The following is a 13,019-nucleotide window of genomic DNA, read 5'->3' as shown; positions in this document are numbered from 1 at the left end:
CCCCAGGGAAGCGTTATTGGGTCTCCTTTGTCCTTATTTTACCTTGACAACATTGACTCCGTAGTCACTAGGAAGATGCGCTTATTTGCCACTGATGCAGTGGTTTACCGTGATCCTGAGGACACAGAGGCTTTATCAGATGACCTTAATGCTATGCAACTCTAGTGCGACCCTTGGTATTTAGAATTAAACTTAAAAAATTGCGTAGTCATAAATCTTTTGAAAGAGAGCAATTCCCACCCGAAGACCTACTGCATTGGGATCACCGAAATGAAATGTGTAGACTCAATTACATACCTAGGCGTCTACCTATTAAATACCTGTCCATCCCTTATTGCGCAAATGACCTTAGCAGTCAGTCGCCTCCCCTAAAACTTCTACTACTAACACAAATTTCTACGGCTGTTTGTTGTGTCCTAAGCGTCCCAGTAGTAGTAGTATTTAGGGGAGGTGACCGACAGCAGAGGTCATTTGTGCCATTAGGGATGGACAGGGAAGGATGAAGGGTGGAGAGAAACCCGGCGTCGGCATTAGCCTACTCTTTACGAAAGGCGCCAAGGGGTCCTCAGCTTAACTTCCCATCCGACGGACGGCGTACTCACTCAAAGTGCCCTCCACAAAGCACCTCAAGTAGGGATCGAGATACCACTGAAAAACATTCAACACCGCCGGGATTTGAACCCGGGCCCTCAGGGTGGGAAGCCGCGTCTCATTGTAAGGGGACGGTATAACCAAAAACAAAGCAGGTGGTAGCCATATGTAATGCTAAGCAGCTCTTCATACAGGGATGTACCCTTGCCCTCACAGGAACAATCCCAGCAACGTGTATGCTTTCGTTTCTCTTGGGATATTCCATTGGCGTAGACGTGCGTGTCTAGGAATCATGATTAATTTAGATGAGCAGTGCATCATGTTAGAACATAAGAACCAATCATATCCCAGCCTTTCTTCCAGGATATGAAATAATGAAATTGACGCAAGCCTCTTCCCTTCATAAGCATAGCAATTAAATAACATGTCACAACACAGCAAACCCATTGAAACCACGAACTTTTATGAATAATGATGAATAATCATGGGAGGTAATTTAATTTACCAACAACAAAACGCCTACTCCTACCTGAAAGTAAATCAAGAAGAATTCCAAGGTATTTCTGTAAATATTTTTCTCTCTTACCGTTAAGGCTCAATTACGTAACTTTACCAACAACGTTGGCAATGCTTGGTGAAGACTGCTTACATTTGGCAACTATGCGTTTTCAATCACATGACAGTTGTCCCGATCCGGCGGCGCAGTGGGTTTGTCGGATTTGTTTGTCCCGAATTGACTAGATCTGAAATTTGTTGTACTATCGTCAAAAACCAAGTCATGGTTGATATATCTAGCGTACAAAATGCTCCAGTCAAGGTTGATCGTTTTTGTCTTGATTATCCTTAGGCTTGTTGTGCTGAAATTACGAAGTGATTTAATATTATTGTTTTTTTCAGGTAATATTTTTAGTTCACTTTATCCTGTCAACATGGTAGGTTAATTATATTCGTCGATTGCCTCACTTTCCCCTCCTTATGAATCCATAATATTCACGCGGTAAAATGTAATCTCCTTATAGGGGAATGCAAGGAGTGTGGGCTCCTCATTCTTATTTCTTCTACAACATCATTTTCATCTGCCTTCTATTCTGGGCACTCCTTCACAAAGATTCACCGGAGCCGATTCACATGGTAAGACAAAACGAGGCATTTAATTCATATTTGAACATTTCATGGACTATAGCTCTTAAAGCGCTTCTTTCTTTTTCGCAGGCCCTGCTGGTTAATTTAATCAGTATACTCTTCGATGTGATTGTTTTGTCATCTTTCTTCCCTGACACTTATTGTAAGTTGTTCTCTTTCATTTCTCAATCAATGAGTTTAAGAAAATGTATAATGACAGCAGCCAATTATCTCCGCAGTTAGTCGCGAACGTTTCAGCGTTGGGATGGCCATCCTAAACCTAGTGTTTAGGCCTATTACCTCCTTTGGCCTTTATCGCATCAGTCAAGATAGAGAAGGAGTTATTGGAGCAGGAGGTGCTGGGTTTCCAGGAAACTTCGGCGATTTATTCGGTGAGAATTAAATGCTTCTTTCAGCATTAATGAAACGTTATTTGGCTCACTGAGAGCTGCTATTTTTGCAGAGCCCACCGAGCGTTTAAAAAGCCTTATTATGGGATTGAAAACTTGTCATGTTGTATATCTTATGTTACGGCCATTGGCCGTCGTTTCTTAGCAAAATTCTGGACTTATCCCATCTTCATGTTAAATATATCTTTGATAGTTTAAGATGAGTCCATTCCAGCTACTTTTAAAGGAGTGTTACCTCGGTAAATATTTCTTATTGGTCCCTATTTATTATCTACGTTTTATCTCCTCATGAATAATGTTTACTTATGTGTATGCGAACCAAATAAGTTGGATGGTATTTTGATTGCGGGACTGCAACCTTAGTAATGTTAGTAAGCCTGGTTGTCTCATCCGCATCATATATTACATGTTGAGTTGATTTCTTTCTTCCATGATTAGTGTCTCTATTTTCTTCCGGTTTCATTGTTAGTGTATGTGTAATTCATTTATTACTTATTTGAAGCATTCTAGTGAAATGAAAATAACTTTCAATTTAAATAAGTTCCTCGTGTGCTTTTTGGTAGTATTGAAACATTCATATCCACTGGGTGACCTGACTGTATCCTGTGCTGAAGTGAAAGCACGTGTGTGAGTTTTTCATTCTTTTTGACTGTGGCAGCATGATTCCACCTGACTACTAGGGCAAGATTCATTAGAAAATGTTCCATATGTCACACAGTTAAGGAGGCATTGTCCTCCTCCAGTGAGTGCCTTGATTTTCACCCATTGTTCATTATGTTCTTATGCAATGAAGTAGAATGACTTATTATTTTTACAGCTTCTGAAAGTACAAAAAAAGTATTCCATCAGAAAATATACCTCATCAAGACAATCATAAATTCTGATTTTTTTCTAAAATAAACTCTGAGGTTACGAGAGAAATCTTATCCTCTGTTTGCTGAAAAGAGCACTGTAATAAATATTTCCTATGAAACTATACTCACTGTTAAAGAATGAAATATCCAATGGTAAATTTAGAGGACATACTAGTACTAAAAACATTGTAAGTGAAATTGATTGTAGGGATTGTGGGCACTTAGAATCATGGTGTAATAAAAGTGAAGCATATTGTATATTAATACTCTGTGCAAAATTTTAGTCAAAACCTTGATTAGTTTTGGTGTTCTCTGGCCATTGTGAAGAGCAGAATAATTGTTTTTCTCATTATGGTTTGAAGACATCAACATCAGTTGAGGATATCATAGAATTTCGTGTGAAACATTGAAAAGTTCTCTTCTCAGACAAGTCAGGGTAATAGCTATGGGATTTCATAAGGCAATGTGAGAAAGAAGATTAGATGTAGTCTGTTAAGGCTTCCCTTGCCTTGGAATTAGTTATGTACCAAGGCATTGGGAAGAAAAACATGGAGTGGATGGGGTTTGGAATGAAAACAAGTGTGATGCTGTTTACTCATGTAGATTGTAGATGATGAGGTTGTAGTTTAACTCTCGGTGAAGGAGCAGCAGTCTCGGCTGAGGAAAATACAAAATCAGTGTGGATGGCATGGGCTGAACGCCATTTGTTAGAAAATGGGAGCCATGAGATTTTCAAGAAATAGGATAATTTAATGCGACAATTTCAGATTGTAAAAATCATTTGCCTTGACTGGAATCCCAGTCAATGCGAATGATTTTTACACTCTGAAATTGTTGCATTGAAATGCTCATTAGCGGATGACTCCGTTAAAAGTTACTGTTGCGGCATCTCCCGCAGTTTCTTTGAAATTAAGAAAACTTAAATAAATCAATGGTGTATTCAATATAGCAGGTGACATACTTCACTTATTTTGGCAGTATATAATGCAAATATGATTATAGTATTGAGGGCTTAGATAGAACATTGCCGTAGTAGAGATGCATTTATAAAGAGGGAACTAATGGGAGTAACATTTTGAGTAGCGACATGAAGAATGGAAAAAATAAGTTGGTCAGAGAGGAAGGTAAATGAAAAAAGTTTTTGAAATTTTTCTGTAATAAATCAATAAGAAATATAAGATGATAAAAGAAGTGGATAAAGAAAATTTTGAGATTTTACAGGATGTGGGTGGAATTGAATGGATGTAATTGAGTGACTAGGAATGAGGAAGGAATAGAATATACAATATGGAATAGATGAAAGGGGTAGAAATTAGGTGCTGAAGAGGGGAGAAATTAAATGTGATTTGTGCTTGTTTTGTGTAGAAGTACTTCCAGAGTCATTGGCATTGCAAAGTAATTTTCAAGAACCATCCAAAATGTGCATATAATTGGTAAAATATAAATAGATGCGGTCAAAAATGAATCACTTTTGCCCTGTTTATTCTTCATATTTTGAAAATATGTTACCAATGAATTGCTGTGCCTTGCAAAGCTGAGGAAAATAGTTAAATATTGGAGAAATGAGCTTTAAGTGACCAGACAGATATTTACTGGAGTAAAAACTAAATTTTGAGAAGAGAAATAGGCACAATTTAAAAAAGATATATAAAAGAAGGAAAGGCGGTTAATCACTGTATATCCGCATCATTGGGACTCCAAGAGATGTGCACGCCCTAGGCACTGTTCTAGATACTAGAAAGAATGTCTAGAACTGGTGGTGAGCATTTATGGATTTCATGGTTAAGGGATAAGTTATTCTCTTTGTAGGAATGTTTCTCCTTCAAAACTGTTTAAATGCCCAGGAATGCAATATCTGAAATATGGAAATTAAGTTGAGGGAGTAATCAAAATCATGGAAGAAAGCAAACCACAGTCTGTTTAGGCATTTAAGCAACCAATAGGTGTCCATAACAAATGAGTTGGCAATATTCCTCAGACTTAATTTTACAGTTCAGCATGTTTCACGGACTTGTGGCATCAACAGGTACAAGTTACACGTACAGCTGTTGAATATATACCCTTCATACAGGGGAGAGAGGGAAGTTAAAGGTGGGGGGAGGGGGAGGTTCAAATTCCCCCATCTCCCCTGTTTGAACAGCTGTTCAACAGTTGTTTGTGTAACTGTACCTGTTGATGCCCAAAGTTGATGAAACACACTGTATCATAAAATGAAGTCTGAGGAAAATTACCAACTCATTTATTATGGACATCAAACAATGCCACAAAGTGAAGCCCGAAAGTAAAAAGAACAGCCCATATTGGGTTTTTGATCAGTTGTATCCAAAAGAACAGAATTTCCTTTGGTATAAATCTTTAGTGGCTTGCTTGGGAAGATGAAAAAAAAGAAGGGATACAGTTTGATGGCACAACATGTGATCTCTTAAAGAAGACCGTTGATTTCATGAAAATGTGGATTGATAACATAGGTGGCATCCTCAAGCACTGGCTACCTATATATGCCATCGGTTTTACCCAGTAAATCATATTTGTGAAATCCTCCAAGTTTAATTCATCTTCAAGATGAAATTTTGCAAAGTTGAGCTTGCAACAATTGAATGTATGTTTTCTCTTGCCGCTGTGAAGGGTGACAGGCCAATTTATCAGGATAGTTAAAAAAATGACTGAGAAACCCTAACAATTAGTTTAAGAGAATGAGAGTTAGGAGAAGAAGGAAATGGGGGTAGCTTGCATTAAGAGTTGAAAATGAGATGGAACCCCAACACACCCCTTGTAATTACCGATACTTCCCTGTCTCTCAAGAAAGAACCCAACTCAGCCTTTTTCTCCTCGCCAGCTGTTATTTAAATTTTTCTCCCAAAGCTGCCCAAAAAAAATTCAGTTGCTGATGACCAATCTTTTTCATGGTCTAAATTGATTGTCCATTACCTGGTAACATATACTCTTCACATTCACTTCTCCCCTTTCATATATAAAATATCATGAGCGGCAAAACAAAAATGTTGACTACACCAAAGAATCAACATGGGGCTGCACCTGGGTGTAAGTATCTATTTTGGATGTTTGCCCATTATACTGAGTTTAAATGATGTTGAAGTAGGCATCTTGTATGTGACTGTGTGATTGATAAAAGTGCAATGTTTAGCTTATTTTATTCTAGTTGTAAATTAAAAAATGGATATTATCTATGGATAAGTGGAAAAAATGGCATTAAATGAATACTTATGATAAAAATATTTACATAGTATTACTGTATTCTACTGATCTAGAAAATATGTTGTAATATTTTATGATAAGGCATTGTTTTCATGGTATGAGTTTTCAGCAGAAGGCCATGCAGGGATGTTAACATCACAGTTTCCGAGTATTGAATGAAGATATTTTTATTATTAATATTTTTCATTCTTTTAGTTGAACAAGTATATTACAATAAGCACCAAGAAAATCTGGATGACTTAGTATGGTGACCTAATGTCGGCATTGGTCCATGGGTGTATGAATAATCCTCTTGCTGTGGCATCCCTATAAAATTCTTCAGTTTGGTGAATAATTATGTAAAACTATCTCTAAGCTAGCCACTGTTGAGTGAAACAGCACAGGAACTGACCAGTGGGCCCCTGCTACTGCATATAGATTGTTGATCCATAATCTGTTGCATCATTCGAGTGTCATTGTAATCAATATAACAGCAAATAGATGCCACATTCAGGCAAGAGGGTGGTTTTTAGATTCTAGCAATTGGGAAGCCGGGGATGCCTACTGATTTTAGAGCCAAAAGCACATAGTAATGATATTTTTTTGAGAATACATTTTCATAATTTTGCATTTGAGTCAGTGCTTGCCACTGTTTTCGTCTTTTACTTAAGTCAACAAATTTTCTATCATTATGCATTCAATTTGGGCTGAATGTAAATTACCAAAATTATGAGCTCATATATTCTTACCTTCTGAATGTCATCCATCCACTTGAGCTTCATTGAATCTTGATAGGAAACCTTGTTTCTTCTTTACTTGGTGACTAGTATTGTGTAGGTGATTTTTAAAATTAGAAATCCTTGACCAACCTGATAGCCTCCATTGTAACAGTGGTCTTTTTGCTATTACTTGGCTTTGTAATGTAAGGAAATTGTTCTCACGCATATTCTCAGCCCTTAGTATATCATTTTTAAGCCAAAATTATGATATTTGATTATACACAATTTGTTGAAACTAAGGGAGGTTAGCTTCAAGGTATCCATTTCAAAATAGGACGTATAAAATTTTTAGGCATATGCTGACATCCTGTCACAATTATTTTTTTGCACTTTTGCATCTATTTCGTTCATTACGTCTGCACATGTGCAAGGGCAATTCAAAAAGTAATGTCTCCTATTTTTTTTTAATGAAAAATCAAATTTAATTCTAACTTTGCGTGCATCGTTGGAAAAGTTGAACATGTAGCTATTTTTCTACATAGTCGCCTTGACGATCAATCACTATTTGCTTCCTTGTAAGCAGCTTCGTAATACCAGTGTCATTCCTTTCTCCGGCCACATCGCAAAGCCAACTGACGACTGTTTCTCCGATATAAATTCATCGCCATTTAGTGGAAGTGTATGGGTAGAAGTGTATGGACATCAAAAACGTACGGAAGTGGTGCAGGGAGTTTTTTGATGGCCGGGAAAACGTCCACGATGAGCAGCGGTCAGGGCGGCCGAGTTTGCCGGAGTCAACAGTGGCTGCAATTGACAAGATGGTGTGCAATAACCGGAGAATTACCCTTCAGGAGATAAAAGAAGGCCTTAATGAAGAGAGTGGCTACTTCTCCATGCAGAATATTGTGTCGGAGGTCCTCGGTTACAACTAGGTGTCTCACCAAAGGAATGTTTGCATCATGACAATGCACGTCCACATATGTCACATCAAACGACCACCCTACTCAATGAATTCGACTGGGATACCATCGACCACCCTCCTTACAGCCCGGATGTTGCCCCCAGTGACTACCACTTGTTTCCCGCTCTCAAAAAAACACCTTGGTAGGCAGAAATTGAAGTCAGACGAGGAAGTGCAAGAAGCAGTTGGCTTCGCGACGTGGCGGGAGGAAGGTACAACGCCAGTATTAAAAAGCTGGTTACAAGGATGCAAAAAGTGATTGATTGTCAAGGCAGCTATGTAGAAAAATAGCTAAATGCTCAGCCTTTCCCACGATGTACACAAAGTTGAGAATAAATTTGATTTTTCATGAAAAAAATAGGAGGCCTTACTTTTCGAATCGCCCTCGTATATGACCTTCTGGTGGGAATAGCAAGATGGGCTAAAAGATAGTTACATTGCAAAATTTCTCTATTACCGGAAGTGTCATTTGACAGAGAATTTTAATTGGATGAAAAGGAAAATCTACAACCATTAAATAATTCTTTCATTAAGTGAAAACCATCAAATAATGCTAAATCAAAATATTGGCTCTTGGGTTTTCTTGAAATTTGATAGTTCTTTTATGAAAAAATATTTTTAGTGATAAGTGCTGTCTCCCAGAATATCTTTGAATGTCATCCTGTAGTCAGAAACTGGGTACCAAATGTGTGAAATTGCTCAGTTTCTTCAAATATTCAAAAAGAAATAGAGGAAGGTATTCAAATCAGGACCATGATATGGGAATCAGAAATTTCCAGAGGGACCATTCTTTTTGTCATAAGATTAGCTCACGTTTGCCATAGACCATTGTTTATGCAGGACCTGGTGAAAGTGAAACTATAAAAATTAATCTGACCTAAGATATGACAATGGCGAGTGAATCAGTGTAAAAATACCTTTCACTTGGTTGTCACTTGCTAAAATGGTAATGCATACATACCTACTTTCCAATAATATACTCTAACAACTTTTTTATTACATTCAGGATGAGTACTTATGTTTTATTTTTCTTGACTTTTGAGATACTTCCTTTGCGGTAAGTGTTCTTAGGTTGAGTTTGCTCTCTTTGAGGAGAAGAAATAATAAGAAGTTTTATTAGGTGAAGTTAAAGTTATAGGAACAAAGTGAATTTAGTTGTATCAAAACTTGTAATGAAAATGTCAGTCTTCATCTTACCAAATGAAAATTTTGGGTAAAGCATGTTCATCATAGTTGAATATTATTTTGTAATTGATTTGGTTATGAAGGTCAAGTATGATTTTGAAAACTTGGCTGGTTATATATGTCATGAAAAATGCCCTCCAAAAAGTCCTTCACACATCATAGGTTTACCTGTTACATATGCAGTTTGTACCATTTTTACTAAAAGCTGCTTTTTTTGTTTCCTTTCACCTAATTTTTTTTCACTCTGCAGTTTTGAAATGTCATTTTAAATCTTAACTAATCGATTTGTTAAAATACTCACATTGATTTCACTTAATTTCTTACTCTCCATGAAAATTGTTACTTAAACATATTAAATCTGTTCGTTCAATACTTGTCCATTCCTGTAGCATTTTTTTGCCATTATTAAACCCAGGAAGTGGTTTAAATCTTGACGTTTCACTCACGAGTACAATTCTCTATTAAGTATTGACCATGGGCCCTTTTACAGGCTTTTAGAAGTATATCCAAATGGTGGGAAGTTATCACACTACTGCCTGATATAGTCACTTCTTGACCTGTATGGGCCCATTTCTAACTAATCAAACTATTAAAGATTATTTAATCATTGTTGGACTCACTGGAATTGTTTATTGTGGCATCATTTAGTCGGAAAGGTAAACATTTAATTTACCTGATAAAACTTGATAATTTTCCAGTACTACTATGTTTAATTTTACAACATTTCACTGGTTAAGGAATCTCATGTTTTGTTTAGTAATTTGATATTTCATTTTTTCAAAAGATTTAGTAGTAGAAACCGGCAATGTTTGTTTTCCTAATCTTAAAAAAAATGAACGATAGCAAATTTCTGTAGGTGAATGCAACCAATAAGATGAGCTATTTTTCTGAAATAGTCAACTTTAGTAAGCAGAGGAAAACATAATATCGATAAATTTCCTTTTTATTAGCAAGGAACTATTATTATTCTGAAATGGCATGCTAATGGGGATGTTAAGCTACTCTCAGTTGGATTCTGAATTAAGTATTGTTTTGTGTCTTTGAAGTATGTGTAAATGAAATAAGTGTAACATTCAAATCAAGGTGCTTCTTTTCTAACTTCACACTGGATATTGGCTATCACATTGGTGAAAATGTAAATACCTGATGGACAAAGCATACCTGTACGGTCAAATTTATGTAAACTTGATTTAGTTAACTTTCTTCCAGTAAAAAAAGACAAGTGTAACTTAGTATCCAAATTGGAAATTACATAGCGTTCTCAAAATGTTTTATTTTAGGTGGAGGGGGGGCTGGTTCACAACGTAGTCCTTACGAAGACATAGATGGTAGCCCAAACAGAGGAACGAACCCTGGCAACACAGCTGCTATGTTCCCTGATTCCAAAACAGCTCCATCATATCATGGCTGATTGAAAACAATCTTGTGAAAAATAATACCATGCCTCTCTAAATGCACAACAATTTATCCTATGTCAGAAATGAGATTTGCGCAAATGGATGTGGTAATATGAAGAATGGTATTTGAGTTTGTGATCTGCACTTAAGCTTGCAAATTTAGTGTTTTGTTTTGCTTAACATTACTAATTTTCCAGTGAAAACACTAACTGTTGTGCTTAATTTTGGCCGTATTTTTTTATATTTGTTTAATAATGGTGTAATCTCAGTTTTCACTATGAAAGGACATACATTTTTGCTATGTACATTATAAAATTCTTTAAGAGTTCAATCTATTGAATTTCCCCAAGAGGAAAATTGCATTATCTTTAAGCCACAAATATAAGTTATGAAACTATTGTGCTTTAAATGTTAATGGATCTAGTCTACTTGTTGATACTATGACTGTTGGCTCTCATTCATTAAATTCATTTTTGTGAATTATCAATTCATAAATGCTTACTTAATTTTGCAATTGTTAATATAAACCTCTTCAAGCATTCTACCTTAGCATGAAATTAACATTTAAATTCTAATAGAGCGTCCAGTAATGCGTCTTGCCTTACAAATTTACATGTGAATGCTCTTTTTTTGAAGTATGTTTTTTTAAATAATGCATAATACTAACGTTTTTTTAATATTTGTATAAATCACTTCTTAATGTATTTATCAAGTAATATGTCAATAAATTGTTTTTGGAAATCTGGTAATTTTATTTCAAAGCAAGGGACTGCATGTACAAAACTCATATGGTCAAATTAATCCTTGTACACACTATCTTCGTAAAAATAAACATTAAATAGCATGCCATACTTTTACCAATATTTTTCTAGGTCAAAAAATGTTGTCAATGAAATTCACTCCACTTTTCACTTAAAAATAAATGGAATTATGTGGTTTACATGACACTAGATTTTTTTAGGAAATCTTCTATAAACTGAAGAGCCCTATCGATAAGGGATCAGCAGCTGAAGTCTTCGACTGTTTAAACAACAGCAACATAAAAAGAAACAAGGAAAAAGTCCAACACTGCAACAAAAACCTATCAAGGCCTTGCTTACAGTCCATATACGTTTTCGTCACTGTATGCGATGTACAAAAAGAAGTCTTCTTCATGATGTTCCTAGAAGTAAAAGGACAAGTATAATTTATGTTATCACTGATGACCGTCTCACTACCAAACCATGTTACGAAGGCTTACCTGATAGAGTGATCCCATCGTGGCACTTGTGGGAGGGATGACGTTGTTGACAAAGAAGAACAATGCATCCTCTGGGCGCAAGTGAATACGTTTTCGGATAAGGAAATAGAATTGTCCAACAGTTAAATCAGATGGCACCAGATATTTCTTTTTGTCTAAGTCTCCAATCCGCGCCTTTGGTGCTTTTTCCACAATCACCTATAAATAAAATTGACTTATTACAGTCTGAAGACAAATTACATCAATGTCACTTCAAAACTAACGAATAACGTGACGCAATAAAATGAAAAATATTTCTGCTGCAACGCTACTCGGTCCATTCGTTTGAATAAAATGTTTACAATAGCTTATTGGCGAATTAAGCATGGCAACTTTCACTCACCGTAATTTACATTGCAATGCCATCATTAGAAAGTTAATAGCGTTGCTCGAAATACATAAATAAATGGGCTCCATTATATGTCGACGATCTATCAGAAAAAAAATATATTGTGTTCATAAATTTGCAATCGATGCATTGCCTCGACTGGCAACTTATAAAAAATTACCAGACCGTTGCAGTACGACAGAACTTGAGCAGATCTGGACAAAATATCATTGCAAGCGGGCGTTCCGAAACATTGTACATAACACGACAATAAAAAAGCAGGATTGCAATTAATGAGTTGCCATACTCATTTAAAGTTAATATTTTATCTGCATCATATATTTTTGACCCAATACGCGATGAAAACGAAAGTACGTAATTAACTTTCTTTCTCGGGCATGGATGATGTCCTTGTATAATACTTACAGGCACTCGGTCAGGATATTTTCTTCGTATTTTCTCTCCTTCTGCCTTCCTCTTCTCAAAAGGATATTCTTCCTTGTATTGGAATTTCATTTTTAATATCTTAAACTCTCCACAAGAATATACTAAAATTTAAGACCTCGAGAATCAACCTCCTCTCAATGACACTATGTCGTCTCCTACTGCGACTCAATCCGTCAACAAGAACTATTCCCTCAAAAGGAAGAGTGCGCAGTGATGATGCGATCAACAATTTATAGCTTTTTTGATTTATTAATCGAATTAATAAATTTATAAAAGCAGTAGGATCAATGATTTTTATCCTAACTACATATATGACAGCTGTCCCACCAACTAGTCAATATTTATTGTAATCAGTGTACATGAGTGTATCAATGCGCACAACGTTGCCAATACCAACATGACGATAACTTCGACTGCTACGTCTTGGGTTAGTGAGTCACATGTTGGGCAATTTCATCGAATATGTTAATTTTTGCGTACAAATCCATTCTCACGTGATAATTTAGTGTATTGAGTCTAAATTTGTTGGAC

The 13,019-nt window shown here is 36.1% G+C and overlaps 2 protein-coding genes across 2 annotated transcripts; one reads left to right on the top strand and one right to left on the bottom strand.

Moving 5' to 3' along the window:
* Nucleotides 1-1,274: 1,274 nt before the first annotated feature.
* Nucleotides 1,275-11,273, top strand: LOC139700016 (type-1 angiotensin II receptor-associated protein). The gene is made up of 6 exons (XM_071598445.1): nucleotides 1,275-1,408; nucleotides 1,489-1,523; nucleotides 1,611-1,722; nucleotides 1,804-1,876; nucleotides 1,953-2,105; nucleotides 10,318-11,273. The coding sequence occupies exons 1-6, from the start codon at nucleotides 1,370-1,372 to the stop codon at nucleotides 10,446-10,448; spliced, it is 543 nt and encodes a 180-aa protein (XP_071454546.1). The 5' UTR covers nucleotides 1,275-1,369; the 3' UTR covers nucleotides 10,449-11,273.
* Nucleotides 11,163-12,825, bottom strand: Atg8a (Autophagy-related 8a). Its single transcript, XM_071598446.1, has 3 exons — nucleotides 12,468-12,825; nucleotides 11,675-11,872; nucleotides 11,163-11,596 (listed from the first exon to the last, which is right to left on the bottom strand). Exons 1-3 carry the CDS (start codon nucleotides 12,555-12,557, stop codon nucleotides 11,531-11,533), a joined length of 354 nt encoding a protein of 117 aa, XP_071454547.1. The 5' UTR covers nucleotides 12,558-12,825; the 3' UTR covers nucleotides 11,163-11,530.
* Between the last annotated feature and the right edge of the window lie 194 nt (nucleotides 12,826-13,019).

This window comes from Hetaerina americana, unplaced genomic scaffold, assembly GCF_022747635.1.
Source record: "Hetaerina americana unplaced genomic scaffold, ioHetAmer1.1.p SCAF_10, whole genome shotgun sequence".
NCBI classification, from domain to species: Eukaryota; Metazoa; Arthropoda; class Insecta; order Odonata; family Calopterygidae; genus Hetaerina; species Hetaerina americana.
Note: the sequence above shows the minus strand (reverse complement) of the source record. Positions and strands in the feature narration are given on the sequence as shown.

Coding starts and splice junctions, on each gene's coding strand:
- LOC139700016 (XM_071598445.1), top strand. CDS start 1,370: ATGGTTGATATATCTAGCGTACAAAATGCTCCAGTCAAG. Junction 1,723..1,803: donor CACCGGAGCCGATTCACATG/GTAAGACAAAAC, acceptor TCTTTTTCGCAG/GCCCTGCTGGTTAATTTAAT. Junction 1,877..1,952: donor TTTCTTCCCTGACACTTATT/GTAAGTTGTTCT, acceptor TTATCTCCGCAG/TTAGTCGCGAACGTTTCAGC.
- Atg8a (XM_071598446.1), bottom strand. CDS start 12,557: ATGAAATTCCAATACAAGGAAGAATATCCTTTTGAGAAGAGGAAGGCA. Junction 11,873..12,467: donor AATATCCTGACCGAGTGCCT/GTAAGTATTATA, acceptor TTTTATTTATAG/GTGATTGTGGAAAAAGCACC. Junction 11,597..11,674: donor CGATGGGATCACTCTATCAG/GTAAGCCTTCGT, acceptor TTTTACTTCTAG/GAACATCATGAAGAAGACTT.